The sequence below is a fragment of the Neofelis nebulosa genome, chromosome 18 (assembly GCF_028018385.1).
Source record: "Neofelis nebulosa isolate mNeoNeb1 chromosome 18, mNeoNeb1.pri, whole genome shotgun sequence".
Taxonomy (NCBI): domain Eukaryota; kingdom Metazoa; phylum Chordata; class Mammalia; order Carnivora; family Felidae; genus Neofelis; species Neofelis nebulosa.
In genome coordinates, this window is record NC_080799.1 from 44,060,691 (window position 1) to 44,083,409 (window position 22,719).

Here is a 22,719-nt window from a genome sequence, read left to right on the forward strand (position 1 = left end):
TTCCAGGAGAGCACGTCTCACGGCTCCTGGCAGGACACGCCATCCCTGACCACGGGGCCCAGCGTCCACTGGAACAGAGACATAGGGGTGGCCAGCACGGGTGGGGGGGGGGGGTGCAGTTCTCTGCACGAGGCAGCCTGGTGTCTCCGTCCACGTGGGCGTGTCCCATCACCAGCCCCCACCGTGAAGGGCTGGCCCCACGACATGTCCGTGCAGGGAGGGGGACCTTGGGGTCTCCCACCCCCAGCTCGTCACCAGCTGCCAGAACCGTGTCCCCCTTCGGAGGGACATCGAGGCACCGCGGACCCTGCCTGAGCAGTCAGAGCCAAGAGAAATGGGTTTGAACACCTCTGGCTCCTTTTTATTCTTCCACTTTGTTGCTTTTTAAAGTCTTCTGTGTTCGGGTGAGGAATGGGCTTGGGGACAGGCTGAGAATCAGCCCATAGGGGCCCCAGCGGCTCCCTCCCTCCTCGGGACCCCCCTCCTGCCATGTTCAGGTGGCCCCGTCCATGGACGCAGGGCCAGAGGCCCTCCCGCGGGCTGCTGGCGGGGCAGGCCTCCCTCTCCAGCGAGGACTAAGGAGAAGCGAGGGGGAGCAGTCGGTCTCTGAGTTTCTCCAGAAGCAGCAGGGCTTTCACAGCCAGCATCCTGCAGTCCTCGTCCGCGTCCCGGTCAGCCACATCTGCCAAAGACGAAAATAGAGCAGGACATCGGCGGCGCCCACAGCCGGGCAGGCCAGCCCTCGTTTCCTCTTAGGGAGTCATCCCATACAAGCCTCCACAGGGCCTGGTGGGGCCTGGCCGTGTGCGGGGGCAGCACCCCACTCTCCCTGGGACTGGGCGCCCAGCCAGCAGCCAGCGACAGGGAGGCAGCGGGATGGAGCGGACACCACCGTCTCCGTGGGGAGGCCACCGGTCCCGGGAAGCGGGACGCCACACGCCTGTGGCACGGGGCCCCAGGACCCGGAGCTGACGGGACACACGCGTGATCGGACAAAGCCCAAGGGTGCTCTGCAAACTAACTGACGTGACAAGAGGGGCCCCGCCTGAACCCCGGGCCCCCGAGCGTGGCGCCACGTCAGAGTGTCTACTCCCGGCCTGGAGCCCCGGGTGGACACCGGTGAGTGGGCAACACAGGTGCCTACGGGCAGGAGGTCACGTGTGCTCCAACAGACTTTTCAAAGAGAACACTGTGGCGAGGGGTGGGGGGGGGGAGGGCGCAGGGAGGAAAGTTTATCCAAGTTAGTTGGCGAGTCCGGTAAGGTAACGTGCCTCCTGCATGGCTCTTGTGACCTTACAGAAGATACAGAATTTTCCAGAACAAACACACCGTCTCCTACATTGGGGCACCTTCTCTTGGGTCCTCCTGCAGGACCTCCCCAAAGTGACTCAACAGCAGCTGAGTCCCCACCCCCCCACCAGGGACCATTTCGTGCACAGACGTGGGGGGATGTGATGGTCCTGGGGCCTCTGCGCCGCCCCGTGCCCCGACGGCCACTGCACCAGCCTCCAACCACCCGCCTCGCCCATGCAGCTGGGGCCTGGCACTCACCCGCCAGCCAGGATCGGGTTTCCAGCAGCTCGTCTGGCAGGTCTGCCAGCAGTCGCTCGGCCGGAACACTGAGGAGGACGGAGGAGACCGCGGACAGCAGGCCCCGGCGCACATAGCTGCCAAGCCAGGCCGGGACTCTGAGCGCCGACTGAGCCCAGGCCAGGGAGACCCCGCTTCTCCGCGGTACAGCAGACCCACGGGCAAGCAACGCACGCTCCAGCCACCCTGCCCCTTTGTGCTTGGGAAGCACCAGGCCGCCCCGCTTTTCGGCCACGCCCACGGGAGTCGCGCCCCCCCCCCCCCCACCTCCTGCTGTCCTGGGAGCCCCGCCTCCACATCCACGTAGGACCACTTTCCTCAGCCACACGGCCACTCACGTGTCACTGTGGAAGCGAAGGGTCCACACGAACTCCAGCAGGGCCTTGCCCATGGTCACAGCCACCTGAAACAGCAGAGGCCAGTGGGCAGGGGTCCTGGCACCCAAAGGTGGGTCCCAACAACCCAGCCCCAGGGCCAAGGGGAGGCCCACCGGGAGGACAGCCACCGGCTCCGCCTCCCACTCACCGTAGTGTTCACAGCCAGGTACATCAGGGCCCCCAAGGTGTGGGCCAATCTCCCGAGAACCAGCTGGTCTTCCCCCAAAAGGTCGAAGGTCACCAGTGGTCTACAAGAGCATCAGGTGTGTGTGTGCAGGACGCGTGGTCGGGGCTCATTCTCCAACCCCTGGGCCACCAAGGGACAGCCAGCGCCCTGGAGGCGCCCCCTCACCGCCCGTCCCCGTGTGGCTCCCACAGCCATGAGGAGAAGGCATCGGATAGACACACAGCGCGTGGAGCATCAAGGCTCCATGGCGAGGCTCCGGCCCCGCCCACCGGGAACCCGCCAGCAACCCGCCATCCGTGACGGACACCACAGATCCTGACGCCCTCGCTTTGCCATTTAAGCTACGAAGGACCGAAAGCCAGGTGGTGACCTTGCTGCTGCCCAAACCCCACCACAGACCCCATCCTGGGAAGCCTCTGGTACTTGAGAGCGTCCAGGCCTCCTGCTCACCTGTCAAAGTGCTGAATGAGTGGGAAGAAGAAGTAGCCAGCCACCGAGCTGAACTGGTTGGCGCCAGCGTCCCGTCCCCGCCTGGCAGAGCCCTGCAAACATGGTGCGCACAGGTGCCGCGTCCCTTCACTGTCCTGTACGCACCCCCGTCACAGCCCCGGCCCACGTGGACACGGCACATACAGGCCGTTTCTTGCTAATGCAGAATTCCGGGGCTTTTTTCACACCTGCATATTAAAGCCACGCGGCTCTGATGCCCTAAGGCACGTGTCCCGACATGCAATTTGTACCCACCGCCCTCCCTCCACACAACAGCAGCGTCGGTGCCGCCCCGTCCCCCACCAGGACCTGAGTCCGGGCCGGCTGACCTGCGAGAACCGCCGGGTCTTGTTTCTGATCCGCTCCTCCACGACTGCGCGCCAGGCGGGAGCCACGGCACTGCCGGGCGGGGGGGCGGGGCCCCGGGGGTCGCACTGGGGGGCCTTGGGCGGGCGGCCAGGCCGAGACAGCTCCTGGGCGGCCAGAGTCAGGACCTAGAGGAGCGGGAGACCCAGGGCAGCGGTCCTTGTTCTAGGGAGGAGTGGCATCTTCTCAAACCCGAGGTAAACCGAGTGCCCGTCGGCGCCATCGGCCGTCACAGGCTGCGCCGGGGAACATTCTGGGGACCGCACAGAAAGTTCCGGCTACCCCAGGATTGCTTCACTTTGTGGGGGACAGAAGGGAAAGGCGGCCCCGCTCCTGTGCCCGGAGCTCCTGCGGTTCCAGAGCCTCACCAACCTGCTGCCCAGCCGCCTGCACACAGGTGGGCCCCGGAACAGGCCTGCGCCGTCACATGCCTGGAGCCCTGGAACAGGCGGGGCCACGGACAGCAGCCTGGTGGCTGCAGGCGCCCGGCCGGGCAGTGCGTGCTAAGGGCTGTTCCTCTGAGGGTGGCACAGGACACTGAACCGTCAACGTACCAGATGCCCCTGAACTGCAAGCACGGAGGTGGTGACTGTTCAGCGCCATCTCATGAGACACACAGCGTCACGCTTGCCGTCTTGACAGCCGTGCGCGCGCAGCTCAGCGGCAGCGGGTGCGTGCACATCGTATGGCCGTCGCCACCATCGTTCCAAGACTCCGTCTTCCCAGACGCAGCCCTTTCCCCTGCGACGTGCCCTCCCGCCATCTACTTCAGTCTCTCTGATTCTGACGGCCCAGGGACCGCACGCAAGTGGAATCCTACAGGGTCCTCTGGTTCATCCACGTTGTGGCAGGTTACCACGTCCCTCCTCTGCGAGGCCTAAGTAACATCCCGACGTGTACACAGACCACATTTTGTTTGTCTTAAGATGGGGAACTGTACCGCGTGGGAATTCTGTCTCAATAAAGCTTCTGTCTCAGATGAAGGACACAGCCCCTTCTGAATCCTGTGCGCTGCCCAGAAAACACCAGGCAGCTGCCAGTCCCAGCCCCTGGGTCCAGCCACGGGGGACTTGGGGAGGCCTCTGGTCCTGACCGTGGAGCTTTCGGCAGGGCACTGTGCCAGGCCTGGCCCTCGTGAGGGCAGCTTGGGCGTGACAGGTGGGACGGAGGGCCCGGGGGCACTTACATCCAGAATGTCCATGCGCTGTCGGAGGCTGAAGTTGAGGGCGTAGAACTGCGAGGTCAGATACTCTGCTACCTGAGCCAGGCACACGAGAGGCCGCTGTGGACGCCACCCGGAGGCAGGGCCCCAACGCAGACATTGACTGGGCGGCGGGACGGGGACTCACCGGGGCCGGGTCTGTGACCACGACGGCCACAAGGGCTCTCTGGCGCAGCCCCTCAAAGCCCTCCACGCTCGTCTTCTCCTCCAGGTGCAGCAGCACCTTGGCCAGCTCCACACTCACCTGTGCACAGGGGTCGGCGTGCCTCAGGCCCCGTGGCCCTGGGCCCCCACAGCCCTCCACCTCCCCATCCCTGCCACGGGCCTCCTAGGCAGACACACACCCCTCCCCGACGTCCCTGCCCCACTCACCTCGCGTGCAGCAGTCGGGTTCCTGATGACCAATGCCTCGAGGGCCCGCAGGGCCGCCTCCCAGCGCTCCCAATCCTCGGACGAGGTCAGGGCTGCACAGAACACACACGGGCCTGCACTGGTCCCCAGCCCTGACCTTGCAGAGGCAGAGCCGGCAGCCAGGGTCTGGACGCCGGGCAGAGGCAGCCGAGTCCCGGGACATGCAGGGTTCCCACAGCTCAGCCACCCCAGGGCAGGCGCTTGGAGGGGCCTCCCGCCAGGGAAGAGACCCACCTTCCACGCAGTCCCGAACGTAGGTGGGCGCCTTGCTCCTCTTTAGCTCTTGGTCCCCCGACATGTCATAGGGGACGAGCTCATCGTCACTGGGGAAGCAACAGAGACCGGTGGGGCCTGCCCGTCACTCGGGAGCAGGCAATAGGCAGACAGGCCGTGCTCCTGAGTCCCGGGAATTCACCCCAAGTCCTTGCACCTCAGGAACAGCAGACTTTCCTATGGGAGGGCACTCGGAGAGAGGGCGGCCGCAGGGCCGACCCGTGGCCTCCAGACAGCGTGGGCCATCCACTCCCACGCTCATGCACAGCTCTGAGGCCAGCGCAGGACTGCTCCCCCACCTCTGTAGTTTCTACCCAAGGCCTCCCCCTACCTGTCCAGGTCAGAGCCTGAGCCTTCCGGCAGGGCCTGGGGGACGCCGCCGTCCACGCTCCCTCTGCCGGGGGTCTCTGCAGCCTCTGGAGTGACGACAGGGCTGTGGGGAGCAAAGAAGGAACCCGTCGGGGAGGCCCCACACAAGCTTCTGGCCCCGGAACCCACCTTCCCCAGGGAAATGCTCTCCCGGCCCCCACCCTGCGCTTCTCGGCTTCTGTCTCAGCAACGAGTCCAAGACGACGAGGTAAGGGAGCGCAGGAACCGGGCCTGCCCAGCTTGGGGTGGAGACCGGGGGCAGGAAGCCCTCACCTCGCCTCCAAGGGGCTGTCGGCCGCAGGCCGGGGGGCTGCCAGGGCCAGCATCTCACGGCTCAGCTCGTCTTCCTCGTACTGCAACGCACACGGGCTGAAGCGAGTCACGGGGAGCGCCCGCCACCACCCCCCACTTGCCCCGCTTGCCAAGTGTCCACGTGGCAGTGGGCGGCGCTGGGTGCACGGGCTCAGGAGCCCGCCCTCCTGAGGGGCTGCTCTCCCCCCCACCCCCACCCAGGAGGACATCCCAGGGGCTCAGCAACGGAGGGGAGGGGACGCCAGAGAGATCGCTTCCAAACACCTCCGGAATCCACCCGGGGCATCTGTTCAGGCACCGCTGAGGGGTCAACACGCAGAAGGTTCGTGGGCCTGGACCCCAGAAGGCAAGGGGATACCAGGGAGGGAAACACAGGGCGCGGCCCTTGCTCACCTGGAACTTCAGGGGTGGCCCCTCAGGGTGGAGCCGGGCGCTGGCCACCTCGGCCACGATCATGCCCAGACGGCGCACAACGGGCAGGCTGCTGTCCAGGCGACTCTTCACCCCCGCCATCAGGCTAGTCAGCAGCTCTGGAAGCACCAAGCCCACACTGAGCACTGGGGGGCCAGTAGGGACGGGCGGGGACAGGAGGGGACAGGCGGGGACAGCTCTGCACAGTAAGCACGGGGGGCTGGCGGGGACGGGCAGGGACGGGGTGGGGACAGTGTCCGCGTGGCCCACTCACCGTCTCGGCTGTCCCGGAGCTCCGCCTCCCCCAGGAGCGCCAAGCAGATGAGGACAGCCTTGCTAATGTAGCACTGCTGCGCCAGAGGCGCGTGGCGGACGGCACTGCAGCTGCCCCACGTCTCCAGGAGCCCCTTCAGTGCCTGGCGGGTGGCGCGGCCCGGTTACACAGCCGCACCGGCCTCCCCACCACAGCGCGGGAACGCACGGGCCTTGGTGCCCCCGTGCTTGCCAGCGTCCTCTGTTCCAGGCGGGAACGTTCTCCCTCTCCCACCAGAAGGTGGTCCCAGAACACCCGAGACAGAGGACCAGACCGCGCTTACCTGTACGAGGAGCGGGCGCCGTTGGCTGTCCGTGGCCAGGTACCCCAGCAGGCTCTGCAGCATGGGCGTCTGTGACAGAAGCCAGGCATCCTGTCACTGTCTGTTGGCAGACGCCAGCTGCCCACCTGCTGGGCTAAGACCCGTCTGCCCAGGCTCCCAGAGCACAAACGGCTCTGGGCTGAGGGTCAGCGGAGTTTCCCGGACAACCGAGCTCAGCTGCACCGGCTACGGTCACTTCTCCTGGGCCCCCAGGGTGGCCCTCGGCCCACGCCCTCACCGAGTACTGGTACTGTAGGAACAGAAGTTTCCGGGTCATCACGAACTGGGCCTTCTTATTTTTCATCACCAGGTTCCCCAGCAGCCGTGAGAGGACTTCAGGCCTGTGAGGCACAGTCGGAGGGGAGAGGGAAAAGCATGAACCCCAGATCTCAACAGGTCCGAGCTGCACCCCTCCCCAGCTCTGCGCTAACCACTGGGAGCCCGGGGCCTGCGCTTCAGCTCGGACTCCGTCCTGATTCGCTCTCCTCCCGGTAACGTGGAAACCTGGGACAGCCCAGCGCCTCCGTGCAAGAGGATGTCCTTTCCCCGCTCTGCCCAAGAGGAGCAGGGGTGGCCAGGCTTATCTGGGAAGGGCCAGAGAACAAAAGCTCTATGTTTACGGGCCATCGGTCTCCGCGGAACTCCTGCAGCCAGAAGCAGCCAGGGGCGTGTGCGTGAGTGAGCGCGGCTGTGGACCCACAAAACGGTTGTAAAAACGCACGGTGGGCTGAGTTTGGCCCAAAGTCCACAGTTTGCAGACGACTGGTGTACGGTGGGATCCCTGCTCCCCTCCGTGGGTGAGAGCCCAGCAAACCCTCCAGCCGGTGTGGAGAGACGGGAGGATACAGCCCTTCCTCCCTCGGCCCTTTCACGTTCCACGCAAAGTCGTAAAGATGAAAAGAAAAAGAAAAAAGAACGGCAGCGGGAACCAAAAAAACAGAAACAGAAGAGGCAAACCCACGCAAACCAACCCACAGCCTCAGGGCAGGAGCGTGACGCAGCCCGGAAGACAGAGAAGACAGAGAAGCCATCGGCTCACGGCCTGATGCGCTTACAGGGCAGTGTGGACACCTTGTAAAAGCCACAAACCAAGGACGAGCTGGGAGGGACCAGAAGCACATGGCAGGGGGTGAATGCCTTCCTCACAAGACTTTGCAAATAAGGACTGAGCAGCCGGCAGCAGAGGGGGGTGAGACCTCAGACGGTTCAGAGAGAGGACACGGGTCCCTGGACGCACACACCCGCGCTCAGAACCGAAGACACAGCCGGCGGGACCCACCCTCACGCACTCGCGCCAGGGGACGCCGTCTGAAGGCGGGCGCCATCGCACACGCACATGCCTGCGCAGCCCCAGGGGTGGGGAGTAGCGACAGGGGTCTCCACGGCCATAGCCAAGGGAGGGGCTGGGCTGGTCCGCCACGGCCTCACCGCACAAACCAGAGGCTTGGTCGCTGCCGCCGCCCGCCCTCCTGGCTCCTTACCCTGCGGCGACCTCCACCAGTCCCGTCAGCAGCGCCTCCACGGCCCGGTCGGGCACACGCTCCACCAGGCGCCAGCAGACCCGCTGCCAGAGGCAGCTGCCCTGGGTGAGCGCCGTCAGCCGCAGCACCAGCACGCCCAGCATCTCCTCTGAGGGAAGCACACGGGGGGGCCCCTGAGCCCGGGGCCAGGAGGGCCGGGCGATGGACATCAGCCCGCCCGGGGCCGGGGCCAGGCCCAGGCCCAGGCGAGGGAACTCCGCTGTCTTCCCCCTCCCGGGAGGGCCGACAGGAAGCGGGGGGGAGACGCCCAGACTGCGCTGCGGACCCCCCGGGACAGGAAACACTCACTCTGCCTCCCGCGGACACAGGCTTTCCCGAGCACCTGCGACAGGAAGGAGACGGAGCAGTCCCAGCCACCTGCGGCAAGAGGGAAAGCGGGATTTTCAAGAAGGGCGATGGTTAGGGCCACGGGACAACACCTGCCCAGGCGGGGACAGACCTCGTTTCCAGACAGGCGTCCGTGCGCTGTAAAAGCACCGTTTTTCTCGATCTGATTCCAACTGGAACCTCAACAGCTGGAAGCCAACAGTAATTGCAAAAAGCCTCACACGCTCTTGCTCACCTAATTGCCACAATGACCCCACAGAGCGGGGACTGGTGTGGCGGCGCGGGGAGGGGGAGGCACCAAAGGCCACGTGAGGCGGGTGGGCGGGAGGAAACAGGGGACAAGGGGAGGATGGCGCCCCAGCCCCGCCGGAAGTCGCCACCCTGAGACGGTCACGACGCGCTCAGACGCAAATGCGGTCTCTGCCACCTGAAGGGAGCGGCTGAGACCCTAAAAGGCGAACTGGACGCAGCCACCCAGCCGAGAAGCGGACGTGGCCCGCAGTCGCTCTGGACACGTTCAGGACACGCTGGCGACTCCCCCCAGCACAGAGCAGGGACGGCCTGGCAGGGGCCCCAGTGGAACCCGTGGGCTCCCTCCCGATCTACAGCGGCGGAGGCTCCCTTGTGGGGCGGGCACAGGGACCACGTGAGCACACGCGTGAAGGGCCTCTAGTGGCGCCCGAGCGTGGCACCCACTCCACGGCCTTGGCCGGTGGGATGCTGGACGTGCAGGGGTGAGACCCTGAGCTGCCCCATGGCGGGAGCGCAGAGGGTGGTGTGGACACCAGGGCCCGTGGAGAGCAGCCCCATCCGGACGGCTCCACCGGCAGGCCAACCAGGAGCTAAAGGATTCAAGGTCAGCTCCAGCTCCGAGGTCAACAGCCAAGAATGGGTGAAGCTCAGGGTACAGGTCGCTACCTCCCCACACAGGAGGCAACATCTGACCTGCCACCGGCATCACCCCGAGAATCCCAAGTCCCCAGAGGCCGTGAGAAGCCGGGGGGGGGGGGGGCGGTGGGGAGGGAAGGGACGGTGGCCAGAGAAGCCGGCCGGAGGGACAGCGCGGAGGGGCCCGCACCTCGGAGGGAGTCCACCACCGCCTGCAGCACCCGCATCATCTCCTCGCCGAGCAGAGGGAAGTACTTCTGGGGGAGGAACGCGTCCAGGTTCTCCCGCTGCAGACGGTTGCCCAGGCAGTCGGGCAGGCCCACCACCTTGGCGAGGAGCGTCTCCTGGAGCAGCGGGGACGCCGGCTCCGTCACCTGGCGGCACTGGCCCTCCATCACAGCGGCCATCCTGCCCGCGCGCAGGAACCTGGCCAGGAGCTGCGCCACCTTCGTCAGACGGAAGCTCGGGCTGCAGCAAGAGCAGGTGTGACGGGCGGGTGGAGCGGCGAGCCCCCCACCCTCCGCGCCCCCCGCCCGGAGGGGGAGCCACAGCCGTCACTAAACCAGTAGTCCCATGGCGTCATCAGCGCTTAAAAAAACGAGCGTTTAAATCCCGCCGCTGGGGCGCCTGGGTGGCTCTTGGTTTCCGTCCAGGGTTTGTGGGATCGAGCCTCGCGTCAGGCTCCGTGCTGACAGCCTGGGGCCCGCTTGGGATTCTCTCTCTCTCTGCCCCTCCCCTGCTCATGCTCTCTTTCTCTCAAGCTAAATAAACATTAAAAGAAAACAAAAGGTCTATATCCCACTGCCAAATAGCCAGCCAGTGGTGCGGCGTGAGCGCCCCGCCGGGCCCCATGGAGTCACCGACGCCACCTCCTCTCCCGCTCCGCGCCACAGGGCGCTTGCCGCTTATCTCCGGAACCGCTCAAACCCAGCTTCGCCACCGCACGAAGGCCGCGTCCCCACAGGCCCGTCCCGTGCTCGGACACCTGAGTCTGGGAACCGCCTTGAGCAAGTCCCCCCTCCCCCCCCCCCAAGGAGTTTGCCGGAGCACCCGGGGGCCTCACTGCAGAGCTGACAGCCACGAGTGAGGCCAAGGGCCCGCGGACGCTGGCGAGGCCCACCGCCTACCTAGGTCACCTCAGCCCAGAGCTCGCCCGCTGCCGAGGCCACCGGGATGGGGACGCTCCTGCCCCCTCCCTTCACCAACACGGCGGGACCTACTAGTGCAAGAGCCTCTTCGTCGCAAGGGAGGTTAACAAACTGCTTTCGGTGTCCAGGTGCTCTGCTCCTCCCGCACCTTTCAGGACACCAAATTCTCACAGAACCTGCTGGTTCGCAACCCTTCCGGCCATGCCCCTGCCTCAGACGTTACAAGTGCCCCGGAATCGGCCCCCCCCCCCCCCCACTCACCCGGCGGCACCCTCGATGGACTCCATCAGCACCAGGAAGGCCTGGTCGGCCGGGCCCTCCAGGAAGAAGCTGGCCCACAGCTCCTCCACCTGGCCGTCGGGCAGAAGCCCCAGCCAGCCTGGGCTCAGCCTGCCCACTAGACACCTGAGGAGGGCGGAAAAGTGCACCCTGGCGAACTCCTCCTGCTCCCCGGGAAGGGCTGGGTTCTCCGCTCCGCTGAGATACCGCCTCAGGGACCCCAAGGTGGAAAGGACGCGGCCGCCATCCTCGCAAGAGGAAAGGGTGTGAATCGCTTCCCGCACGGTCAGCCGGACTGCAGAGAGCGCTGGGTCCATCCTGGGGCACAGAGAAGCACATGAGAAGGCCGAGGAGCCCCTGGCATCTGCGCCAGTCACATCTCACATACGCTCAGACCCTCTGGCCCCTCTCGTTAAGCTTCTGGGGACCCCATCTCTCCTCACCCCTGCTGTCACCCAGCAGTATCCTCCCCTCCGGCATCCGTCACCGTCACCATTCCTACCAAGAGTCTGGTTCATAGCTGGGGCCTCCATGATGCCCTCTACAGTAGGGTCACTGTGCCCCAGGGGCACAAGTGGGGGTGCTGTTGGCATCTCGTGAGCGGGTGGCAGAGGCCGGGGATGCTGGTTACACAGCCCACGTGTGCAGGACAGCACCCACGACAGAGGGTGATCCAAACCCAAATGCTAACAGTGCTGAGCTTGAGACCCTGGACTAACTGCGTTGCAGCATTTCTAACTGCCTGACCGTCCGTCTAACAGACTGTCCGTCTGCCAAACCCCCTTCTTTCCCAGAAACCATCCCACCTGTAGGTAGTATTTCGGGTCAGGCGCCCCTGCAGCATTGAGTGCCGTTACGCAGGCGCCTGTCCATCACCAGTGACCCAGCCCTAGATAAGCCTGCCTCAGGGGACCAAGGAGGGTCCCCAACAGCCTAGGGCCTCCTCACCCAGCCGGGTCTAAGCGGGCTCCGGTGGCCAGCTAACACGCCAGCGACCCGCCAGTACCACACCCCCCTTCACAGCTGTGCCGGGAGCCCACGTCACGGCGCCCAAGTCACGGCGCGGCGGGCAGGGGTCCCCGAAGCGGCGGGGGGGGCGGGGGGGAGGGCGAGTCTCGGGGAGCGCATGGGTCTTCGGGGCGGGAGGGGATCTCGGGGTGGGCGAGGGTCTTAAGGGTAGACAGGCTGTCGGGGCGCGCACGGGCCTGGGGACGGACGGGGGGTCTCAGGGTGGGGCCGGGTCTCGGGGAGCGCACGGGTCTCCGGGCGGGAGGGTGTCTCGGGGAAGCGCGCACCCGCTCGATCTCGGAGTCTCCAGGGTGTGCTCAAGGCCCGCCCCGCCGCTGCCGCCCCGCGCCGATTCGCCACGGTCGCCGAGGCCCAGTTCCGCAAGCGGTTCGCGGACTAGAGACTGAGAGCGCGGAGCACGAGCTCCCCGCGCGCTGGCAGAGCTGCTGCTGAATTTTTCGAGCCTGCGAGGCCGGTCCCGCGGGCCGACCGCGACGAATCCGCCGCGAGGCTGGGGGAGCCGGAAGAAGCGTGGGCGAGCGGCCGCTTCTGCGCCTGCGCCGGGCGGGGCGGGGCGGGGCCCTGGTGGGCGGGGGCGAGCGCGCGCGCCTCCGCAGACACCCGCTGAGCGCCGAGCGCGCTCCCGGCCAACTCCGGGTCCCTGAGCCGCGGCCGCCGGCTGAAAGCAGAGAGGGCTCGAGTGGTTTCTGGTCCCGATGGGCGGCCCAACAGGGGTGGGCGCCGCACGGTTCCGCGCGGGGGCCGCCAGCCGCAGGTGGCCCTGTAAATTGGCCGAAAGCCACTTCCTCGGTGGTCACGTTCCAAGGGCGGCTCTCCGTCCTGACGAACGGGCGGTGGGCAGTGCCGTGGGCGATCTGGAAAGACCTCACAGGGGAGGCGCCGCTTCAGCCTCGACTGCCCTTGCGAGGGAGCCCGGGAAGGGTGTATTCATTCAGCATGCACAAATTAAATGCCTACTGCGTACAGCAAGCACTCTTCCAGGACAGAGAATGAAGAAAATAAAGTGCCTACTCACAAATCAGGAGCACAAGCTGGGGCGCCTGGGTGGCTCCGTCGGTGGAGCGTCGACTTGGGCTCAGGGCATGATCTCCCGGTCCTTGAGTTCGAGCCCCGCGTCCGGCTTGCTGCTGTCAGCCCGTCAATGCAAAGCCCGCTTTTGGATCCTCTGTCCTCCTCTCTCTGCCCCCACCCTGAGCGCGCTCTCTCTCTCTCTCCCTCAAAAATAAATAAACTTTTTTTTTTTTAAGTTAAAAACAAATCGGGAGCCCAGTGAGATACAGGAGCGATAATGTCCGTCGGCAAAGAGAGATAAGAAAGTTTAAGCAGGCTGAGAAGGAGTCTCCTTTTGGAAGGTTCGCCCTGGGTGCAAGCAGGAGAACGGCCGGTAGGGGGCAGCGGTGGTCGCAGGGTCGCAGGTGCGAGGCTTGTGCTGCGCAGGTATGGGCCTGGCGGTGAGGACGGCTGGCCTGGGATGCTTCTGCAGGAGCGGAGCCGATGGAGTGGGTGTGGGCTGTGACAGGTGCGAGGAGTCCAGGACGATGTCTTCCTGGGACTCGGGGAATTCCTCCCAGTCCGCTTCTGGATTAGAGCCTCACTCTCGGGTTCCTACAGCAACTTCGTTCAACTTCCATCCCCGTGTTTTCCCCAAGCCTATGAGGCCCATAGGTGCACAGAAGATAAACTTAAGCCTATATGTATTTCAAAAATGCCTTTGGGCCAGTTCACATTTGAGCGAGATGAATTTTTTTTTTAATTTTTTAACATTTATTTTTGAGAGAGAGAGAGAGAGAAAAAGAGCGAGTGGGGGAAGGGCAGAGAGAGAGGGAGACGCAGAATCCGAAGCAGGCTGCAGCCTCCGAGCCGTCAGCACAGAGCCAGATGCGGGGCTCAAAGCCACAAACCACCAGATCATGACCTGAGCCGAAGTCAGACGCTTCGCCGACGCAGCCACCCAGGCGCCCCATGAGCGAGACGAACAATTTTAAATGAAACTAATTTGGGGGCGCCTGGGCGGCTCCATGGGTGAAGCGTCCGACCTCGGCTCAGATCATGATCTCATGGTTGGTGACATGGGGCTCTCTGCTGTCAGTGCTTGAGACCCTCGGTCTCCCTCTCTCTCTGCCCCTTCCCCACTCAGACTTTCTCTCAAAAATAAATAAACACTGAAAATAACTTTTACTCAGAAATGCTAAGGTGTGCTCGTGTACTTTTGCCAGCCAGCATTCAGTTCTCGGAGGAAGGTCTCAGTCTTTCCCACGTGACCAGGTGTTTCCTCTGCGGACACTTTCAGCATTTCCGCATCCTCCGTGGGGTCCTGACCCTGGAGGAGAGACCTGGCCCCCTCTGGCGTGTGGCCTTGGGGATGGTGGATGCTTTTGGCTGTGACACCTTCCTGGATTATCTTCCCCGCCTCCTTGAGTCCCACTCTCTACACTCGTGTTTTATCGGGTTGACCTCAAAGGCTGTTTTTTTTTCCCTTTTCTTCCCCATCTCTTCATCTTTTTGCCCTACTTTCTGGGCAATCACTCAAACCTTGTCTTTCAGCTTTGCGGATTTACTTATTTATTTGGAAAATCCTAGTTTTCATTTCCAAGAGCAACTTCTTCCTCTTGATTATTCCTTTTCTCATAAGATCCTTTTTTTTTTTTTTTTTTTTTTTTTTTTTGGCCTTGCAGACACAAAGCTTTTCTTCCCTCTCCGGGGATAGTGATTAAGATGTTTTTGAGCTCTTCCTTGGCTCTTGGCATTGTTCCGCCCGGGCAGATTTCTGTCAGCAGCTCCCAGTGTCCAGTGACCCTTAGCTGAGCCGTCACATGAAACATGAGACAGTGAAGGGCAGGAAGCTCTGTATGTGGACGAGGGGAATTTGTTTTGATAGATGGGGGAAGGGAGGTGCTTTTTGTTGGTAAATGCAGGTTCCCCCAGTCCCAAGGAAGCTCCCGCCCTTTTGTCGCTGGATTCTACTCCTGAGACCAATATTGCCCTGTGTGTTGATTAACTAGAGTGAAATAAAAACTTAAAAAAATCTGAGAGAATTTTTTTAAAATAGCTCCCACCCTCCTCCTACCTACCTGGGGGCAGGTGCCTGGCTTTGGTTGCTGCTTTCTGGAAGCTAGCGGAACCTCAGAGTCCCACAAGCCAATATGTAGACATTTATTTCAATTACTCGCTTTCAGCATTAGCCTTAAAATAAGTGAATTTTGTGTGTAATTTCCATTAAAATTATTTTTTTTAATTTTTTTAATGTTTTATTTATTTTTGAGACAGGGAGAGACAGAGCATGAACAGGGGAGGGTCAGAGAGAGGGAGACACAGAATCTGAAACAGGCTCCAGGCTCTGAGCTGTCAGCACAGAGCCCGATGCGGGGCTCGAACTCACAGACCGCGAGATCGTGACCTGAGCCGATTATTTTTTTTTAACTGACGATGAAGGAGATTGAAAGTCACCTGCACGCACTTGCACGCCCGCACACGCTTGCACACTGCAGACTTGCACACCTACGCGTGCTTACATGCCTGCACACAGCTGCATATCCAGTCTTTCCCCGGGCAATGCTGTCCCATCACAATAGGTTGTGAGCCCCATATGTAACATTAAGTTTTCTGTTAGCTGTACTAAAATGGTAAAAAGGTCAGGTGAAGATCATTTTAGTTTTAACATACGTGTTGCATACACAATACGAATATATATATACATACGTCTTAAAGTGGGCTTCACACTCAACACGGGGCTTGAACTCATCACCCTGAGATCAAGAGTCGCATGTTCTACTGACTGAGCCAGCCAAGTGCCCCAAGAACATATTTTGTTTAACCCAGTCGATCCAGAATATTACCACTTCAATGTCACGTGCAACGTACGATGCTTAGTGAGATCTTTCACATTCTTTTTTCGTATGAAGTCCTGTAATCCAGTGTGGGTTTCATTACACCCGTGGTGCAGTGCAATTCCGACCAGTCACATGGCAGGAAAGGGGGGGGGGGTTGCTCCGGGGTCAGACGGCTCGGCTCCAGAGAGCCACCTGACCACATCCCGCGGCAGAGCTGACGTGCAGAGGAGTCGCCAGCTACAGGAGGTCGAGCAGGCACTGGGGACCCGGCAGCTCTGTGTCCAGATTCACGCGAGTCTCTTCACTGAAGCCTGTGCCGTGTCCCAGCCTCCCCACCATCCCTGGACACCCCTAGCCTCTCAAACCTCCCTGTCACAAGCTGCATGGTGGTTCCCAAAAAGTAGATCTAAGTTCATGAATGCAAGCTTATTCAGAGAAAGAGTCTTGGTGGATATAATCAAGTTACAGACCTCAAGATCGTAATGGATTATGCAAGTGGGCCCGAATCCAGGGAGCAGTGTAACTTACAAGAGACAGAAGGACAGAGACACAGGGGAGAAGGCCGTGGGAAGACAGAGGAAGAGAGTGGGGTGACGTGGCCACTAGGAGAGCCAGGGGCTGGACCAGGCAGGAGGGTCCTTCCCTGAAGCCTTGGGGAGGAAGGAGAAGGGCCCTGGGACGCTGGTCTCTAGAACTACAAGAGAATAAACTTCTGTTGTTTTAAGCTCCCTTGTGGCGGTCACTGGTTACACTAGCACAGCCATCGGCCTAAGTAAATGGGGCAGGTGGGGACCTCACCCCAGGGCCAGCTGTAGGGACCGAGATGCAGGGAGGAAGCAGGATAAAAGCATGGTCAGTTCAACACGCGGCTGTGCACAGACATGCATGGGTCCTCTGCCCCCCGGGTGCCCCTTCGATGGCAGCAAAATGACAAAGGTGAAGGAGCCCAGGGCCAGGAGAACACAAGGGACAGAGACAGCAGCAGGAGCAAGGATCCAACGTGGCCTGGGAGAGTGATAGGTGGAGGGTGGAGCAGGGGGAGCCCCAGAGGGCCAGAAGTGCGGCAGCGTCCTGGGCAGCAGCCTATGGCCAGTAACCAATGGAGGTCCAAGGTCAAGGTCCCCAAGGCTCCAGGGGGAGGACCCTTCCTGCCTCATCCGGCCCCTGGCTCTCCTGGTGGCCACGTCACCCCAGTCTCTGCCTCCGTCTTCCCATGGCCTCCCCCCCGTGTATTCCCCTCTTCTGTCTCTTCTAAGGACACCCTAATTCAGCATGGGCCCATCGCCAGATCCTTAATGACACCCGCAAGGGTCTTTTTTCCATACAGACTCCCATTCACAGGCACAAGGCAATTCACAGAGTTAGGACTCAGACCTACCATTTCGGGCACCACCATGCAGCCCACCACACAACCTACACCCCACAATAAGTTAAGACGTCTCCCAACCCCGTCCTCTGCCTTATCCAGAGGAGAGAGATGGGCCTCATGGGACTAGCACCCTGGGCCCCACCGCAGACCTGGCCCCGGGGGCTCCCTGGCCCTGGCTGGGCCCTGTCCTGTTTCCACTTCTCTTTGGTGGGAACACGAGTCCGTGTGTCCCTGCTAAAGCCATCACCTCCGTCTGCCTCTGAGCCAGCCAGGCCAGGGCTGTCACCCAAAAGAATTATTTTCGGGAGAAACTGTTTGCCTCTGTTTTTAAGCTCGTGTCCTTGGGACACGTGACCATGTCCCCAGAGCTCGCCGGCTGGCGGACAGATGCTTTGCACGAAGGTGGTGGAGGGAGGAAGCTCGCTCCCGTGGCACTCGGGCAGGGCTGTGGGTGGCGAAGGAGCACACAGCAGACGGCCTCGCCCTGTGCGCATCTTCAGGATGGGCGGCCCGAGGACAACCCTGTCTGTCTTCCTTATTTTTGCGCCTGTGTATCTGCATGGGGTTTTGTCGCGGGAAGCCGGCCCTGCAGCGCAAAGAAAACCATTTTTCGAGAGGCTCCGCAGACTAGAAGAGCAGGTAAGGGTGCCCAGTTATGCGGGGCAGTTGATGGTGTCCCAGAAACAGAGTGGGAAGTTGTCGGCGCTCTGGGGACCCAAACGTGGAGTCCTTGGTTCTTCCCTTCAGCCGATGCTATTGTCACCTGTGATTGGAAAGCAGCACAGAAGGTTTCTTAGGCTCTGTTATGAAGATAAGCCAAGTGACCATGGGACTGGGTGGGCGTCGGGCTGGGAGGGGGCACGGGGAGCCCTGGGGAGTGCAGCTGGAGGGGCGCAGGGTCACGGGGGGGCAGGACCCTGAGGTTCACAGGGCCGGGGGATGTGGGGCGGAGGGGGCATGGGAGCCCGAAGCCCTCGCCCCACCTAGTGCAGCCCGGGGCCCTCAGGTTGGTCACCCACGTCTCTGAGCTCGGCCGCCCCGGGGCCGCGGTAATCGCCCCACCCCTCAGCAGCGGCCTGGGGATCACATCAGTGCGGAGCACGGCCAGGGCTTGGTAGGCGCCCAGACGCATGATCGGGAAGTCATGTGCCGCGTCCTCCCCGGCCCTCGGCCCTTGTGATGGCTGTGTGTCCTCTCTCTAGTTTCGGAGGCTCCAAGAGGTGACCCTCACACACCTGCGGGGCCTTGCCAGCAACTACAACCTGTCCTACGACATTGACACTCGGTTCCAGAGCCTGGCCCTGGAGACCCAGGCCGTGGCCCTGGCCGTGAACCGGTCACAGGCCGCCGTGCAGGGCGACCTGAGCCGCCTCAAGAACTGGATGCAGAAGTCACAGCGCAGGAGCCGGAAGCTGGACTCCAGGCTGCTGGCCTTGGACTCCGTCCTAAGTGACAGGGACAGACAGCTGGCCCAGGCGGGGAAGGAGCGGGAGGCACAGGGGGATGGCCTCGCCAGCCTTGGCCTGGCCCTGCGGGCCCTACAGGACACGGTGGCCGGCCTCACGCACCTGGTGCAGAGCCAGGGCGCCAGGCTGGCTGCTCTCGAGGGACGGCTGCAGGTGGCCGGTCCTGGCGCCGTGGCCCCGGGGCCGACTCCGGCCCTGCCCCCACCCCCGCCCCCGCCCCTGCCCCTGCCCCAGCTGGGGCTGCCAAGCCTAGGCTCCCCGAAGCTGCAGAGGGGCGGGCAGGCGCTCAGAGCTCCGCCTGAGCCCGGGGACCCACCTCAGGACTTCGCCAGCCATCTCCAGGGGACACGGGAGCCACAAGGCCCAGGCAGCCAGCGGACACGGCCGCCCGGGAGACCAGGAGAGAGTAAGTACCATGGCCCGCCCTTCCCTCGCTGGTGCCTCCTTGGGCCTCCGGTCCCCTCTGAACAGCCTTCTCCCCAGAGCTGTGCGGAGAGGACACTGACCTCACAGTCACACCTGCTGGTGAGAAGGAGGTGGCCGTGCAGGGGATGGTCTGTCTGCGGATCCCCCGCAGCCTGGGCGTTAGGGACAGATGGGCACACAGGACTGGGGTGCTGCCCGGGGTAAACGCCCCTTCTTGAGTCCAGTGGGCCAGCGAGTTAGAGATGTAGGTCCGCAGCCTGCCAATCGGGACCTCGGAGCAGGTACAGCCGCCCCAGGCCCCCCCCCCGCCCTGCCATGGACCCTTGGTCAGGCAGACCTGAAGGGCAATGACCCCAAAGATGTTCAAGTCCTGATCCCTGGGCCCTGTGGATGCGTCACCTCACACAGCAAGGGGAACCTCCATCTGCGATGACGCATCCTGAGATGGGAGGGGATCTGGGATTATCCCTTCTAGGGGAGGCAGGAAGGTCAGGATCGGAGAAGGAGGCGTGACCCCAGCGGCAAAGTTTAGACGGATGTACAGGAGGGGCCGTGAGCCACGGAGTGGGGGCATCGCTAGACTGGAAGGGCAGCAAAGGAACCACGGCTACCCACGCCGTGAGTTGAGTCTGGGGGAGAGACCCGTGTCTGGCTTTTGACCTCCAACCTGCAGACCCGGAAGACACTGAATTTGTGTGGTTTTGAGCCTCTAAGTTGTGGGGCTCCCTTACAGCAGCCCCGGGGGGCTCAGTTCTGCCCAGTTGTGTGACTGCCCCAGCTCCCGGTGTCCCCGGCTGTGAGACAGGCTGGTGGTTCGGCCGCAAGGACCAACAGGGCCGTGCACAGCCCCCCTCGCAGTTACTGCTTGAGGCACATCGGCCACAGGGTCTGTGGCCTGTGCCCCACAGCAAGGGCAGTGCCCGCGGTCGTGGGTGCTTCTGCGGCCCCCTGGTGCCCGGGCTGACTCTCCCCTCTGTCCCCAGCCTGCAACATGGGCCCCGTGCTCGTCTTCCCCAACGCCTCCACCCAGAACGTCGCCTTCCTGAGCCCCGGCTTCCCCTCAGGCCTGCGGGCCCTGTCTGTCTGCAGCTGGGTCCGCGTGGCCTCGGGCCACCTGGGCACCCTGCTCTCCTACGCCACCGAGGAGAATGACAACAAGCTCGTGCTGCACGGCAGGGACTCCCTGGTCCCTGGCTCTGTCCACTTCGTGATCGGAGACCCGGCCTTCAGGGAGCTGCCCCTGCAGCCACTGCTGGACGGCCGGTGGCACCACGTGTGTGTCATCTGGACGTCCACGCTGGGCAGGTACCGGCTCCACGTAGACCGCAGGCTAGTGGCCACCGGCTCCCGCTTCAGGGAGGGCTACGAGATCCCTCCAGGGGGGTCCCTTGTGCTGGGCCAGGAGCAAGACAGCGTGGGGGGTGGGTTCGACAGCTCCGAGGCCTTCGTGGGGAGCGTGGCGGGCCTGGCCATATGGGACCGGGCGCTGGTCCCCGGGGAGGTGGCAAGCCTCGCCACGGGGCGGGGGCTCCCTCCGGGCGCTATCCTCACGCTGGACGACGCCCACCGGGTGGGCGGATTCGTGCAGAGGGTGAACTGCAGCTGCCTGGCGCTCTGTCCCTGAGGCTTTGTTCTCGGGCTGGACGGGGACAGCCTGAGCAGCACCAGCCACCTGTCCCCCGGCCCCAGCACCCTCCCCCCCCCCATAGAGGGCCCCCTCCCGGACTGGGGAGGGGACAGGGCAGCGTGGAGGGAGGGGGGGGGGCGGACCACCGGGCAGAGCGGGGCTCTGGGAGGATGGCAGGCAGGGACAGAATGGGCTGTGACACCATGCCAGCCGGGCCCCACCTGCCAGCAGAGAGCGCAGGACTCCAGTGGAGACTCTCTGGGCTGGGGCTGCCGGTGGAGAACCCCATGTTCCTGGAAACAGTGTGGGTGCATTTGAACTACCGTGGGCCTCTCTAAGGCGGCTTATGAAAGAGTCCTTCTGGGCTGTCCTTGCTCCCGTGTCCCTCGTGGAGAGGACCAGGGATCCATTTCCTGCCCCAGGGCTCCACTGACCTATGCCGGGTACCCTGGGGGTTCCCTTAAGGTGCTGTGGTGGCTGGTGAGGCTGCCAGAGCCGTCGGGACAGGGGACCCACAAAGGGAGCAGGCTATTCAGGCACGAACGGCAGCCTCGCCGGACCCTCACCGGAGCGCGTGTCACCAAGTTCACCCGTGTCACGGGCGCAGTTCAAAGATGATCAGCGAGTTTACCGAGCTGGGCAACCGTCACTGCGTTCCACTTTGAGGGGGTTTCCACGGCCCCTCACCCGCAAACCATGCCTGTACGTGGTCGCTCCTGCCGCCCCAGCCGCCGCGACCACGGAGCGGCTCCCCGTCTCGGCCGACCTGCCTGGACGTCGGACATCTCTCGTGATGGAATCCCACTCCGTGTCTGCCTCTGCCGCTGAGCCCCCCGGCCTCGCCCACGAGGCAGCACGTCAGGCACCCGTCCTCTGCTGTGCCCGCCCCCACCAGCTGATGGGCACTGGGGTTGTGTCCAGGCTTCGGCTTCAGCGAATAAAGCTGCTCCGGGCATTGTCACGTGAGTCCCTGTGCAGACACGCGCTTCCCGTTCCCTCGAGTGGGCACCCGGGAGGAGGTTTTCGGGGCCACATGGTGGGGCGGGGTTTACTGTGTTGACATTGTAGGGTGATGGACATTAACCCGTCCGGGGGTGGAGATGCCCAAACCGAGGAGGAGCCAAACCCAGGCTCACAGAATCAGGAAGGAGTCAGTGTAGACAGAACAGGGCAGTCGCCCCCTCCCCCCGCCCCCGCCCTGCCCTAACGGGAGAGGTGTGGAATCACGGAGTTTGGAAACAGGCTGGGTTCTCAGCACTCCCCCTATTGAGTTTTATTTATTTTTTAAAGATTTTATTTTTAAAAATTTTTCTTTTACGTTTATTTATTAGTGAGAGACAGAGCGTGAGTGGGGGAGGGGCAGAGAGAGAGGGAGACACAGAATCCGAAGCAGCTCCAGGCTCTGAGCTGTCAGCACAGAGCCCGACATGGGGCTCGAGCTCATGGAGCGTGACATCATAACCTGAGCCGAAGTCGGACGCTCAACTGACTGAGCCACCCAGGCGCCCCTAAAGATTTTATTTTTAAGTAATGTCCACACCCAACATGGGGCTCAAACTCACAACCCTGAGGTCAAGAGTTGCACACTCTCCCGACTGAGCCACCCAGGCATCCTGAGAACTGCCCCACTTTAAAAGTGAGAAGGGGCTCCTGGTGGCTCAGCGGTTAAGCATCCAGCTTCGGCTCAGGTTGTGATCCGTTCGTGAGTTCGAGCCCGGCATCGGGCTCTGTGCTGACCGCTCAGAGCCTGGAGCCGGCTTTGGATTGTGTCTCCCTCTCTCTCTCTGCCCCTCCCCCACGCTCACTCTGTCTCTGTCTCTCTTTCTCAAAAATGAATAAACATTAACGAAATTTAAATAAAAATGAGAAAGCAAACTGGAGAGGCCCCCAAGCCCGCACCAGCCCAGCCTCAAGGGACCCTGGTTTCAGCCCTGCAGCTGCCCCGTGGGACAGGTGACTCCCTCGCTCTCTGCAGAGCTGTGGCCCCAGCAATCTGGGGCCTTCCACTCAGACTTAGCCAGGCACCTCCCCCTACACCACCTGTCCATGAGTCAAGGTCTGAGGAGGGGTTCTGGAACTGAACCACCCCCCCCCCCCCACCGGGTGGCCACGTGAATGCCCCCTGAATCACTGGGCTCTGCTTCCTC

General features: G+C 62.9%; 2 protein-coding genes across 3 annotated transcripts; one reads left to right on the forward strand and one right to left on the reverse strand.

Moving 5' to 3' along the window:
- Positions 1 to 335: 335 nt before the first annotated feature.
- Positions 336 to 12,361, reverse strand: TELO2 (telomere maintenance 2). Of its 2 annotated transcripts, XM_058711139.1 has the most exons (21): positions 12,121 to 12,361; positions 10,808 to 11,143; positions 9,589 to 9,866; positions 8,472 to 8,540; positions 8,124 to 8,271; positions 6,881 to 6,983; positions 6,604 to 6,672; positions 6,282 to 6,423; positions 5,990 to 6,126; positions 5,558 to 5,637; positions 5,247 to 5,348; positions 4,877 to 4,965; positions 4,604 to 4,695; positions 4,359 to 4,475; positions 4,196 to 4,267; positions 2,973 to 3,137; positions 2,605 to 2,696; positions 2,116 to 2,215; positions 1,929 to 1,993; positions 1,552 to 1,667; positions 336 to 682 (listed from the first exon to the last, which is right to left on the reverse strand). In XM_058711139.1, the coding sequence occupies exons 2-21, from the start codon at positions 11,140 to 11,142 to the stop codon at positions 576 to 578; spliced, it is 2,478 nt and encodes an 825-aa protein (XP_058567122.1). In that variant the 5' UTR covers position 11,143; positions 12,121 to 12,361; the 3' UTR covers positions 336 to 575. The 2 variants fall into 2 exon arrangements, 1 of the variants encoding a protein (XP_058567122.1); XR_009256730.1 differs by lacking the exons at positions 336 to 682; positions 1,552 to 1,667; positions 1,929 to 1,993; positions 2,116 to 2,215; positions 2,605 to 2,696 and having other exon boundaries at positions 3,014 to 3,137; positions 3,564 to 4,267.
- Positions 12,362 to 15,316: 2,955 nt separating this feature from the next.
- On the forward strand, positions 15,317 to 21,531 carry PTX4 (pentraxin 4). The gene is made up of 3 exons (XM_058711776.1): positions 15,317 to 17,692; positions 18,256 to 18,925; positions 19,929 to 21,531. The coding sequence occupies exons 1-3, from the start codon at positions 17,441 to 17,443 to the stop codon at positions 20,567 to 20,569; spliced, it is 1,563 nt and encodes a 520-aa protein (XP_058567759.1). The 5' UTR covers positions 15,317 to 17,440; the 3' UTR covers positions 20,570 to 21,531.
- The last annotated feature ends 1,188 nt before the right edge of the window (positions 21,532 to 22,719 follow it).

What these genes read in the sequence shown, in the direction of transcription:
- PTX4 (XM_058711776.1), top strand. Translation starts at nt 17,441, where the DNA reads ATGCTTTGCACGAAGGTGGTGGAGGGAGGAAGCTCGCTCCCGTGGCAC. An exon ending in TCCGCAGACTAGAAGAGCAG is followed by an intron (nt 17,693 to 18,255) that starts GTAAGGGTGCCC and finishes TCCTCTCTCTAG; the next exon opens with TTTCGGAGGCTCCAAGAGGT. An exon ending in GCCCGGGAGACCAGGAGAGA is followed by an intron (nt 18,926 to 19,928) that starts GTAAGTACCATG and finishes CTCTGTCCCCAG; the next exon opens with CCTGCAACATGGGCCCCGTG.
- TELO2 (XM_058711139.1), bottom strand. Translation starts at nt 11,142, where the DNA reads ATGGACCCAGCGCTCTCTGCAGTCCGGCTGACCGTGCGGGAAGCGATT. An exon ending in GGTGGTGGACTCCCTCCGAG is followed by an intron (nt 8,541 to 9,588) that starts GTGCGGGCCCCT and finishes CTCTTGCCGCAG; the next exon opens with GTGGCTGGGACTGCTCCGTC. An exon ending in ACCCGACTGCTGCACGCGAG is followed by an intron (nt 4,476 to 4,603) that starts GTGAGTGGGGCA and finishes CCCTGTGCACAG; the next exon opens with GTGAGTGTGGAGCTGGCCAA.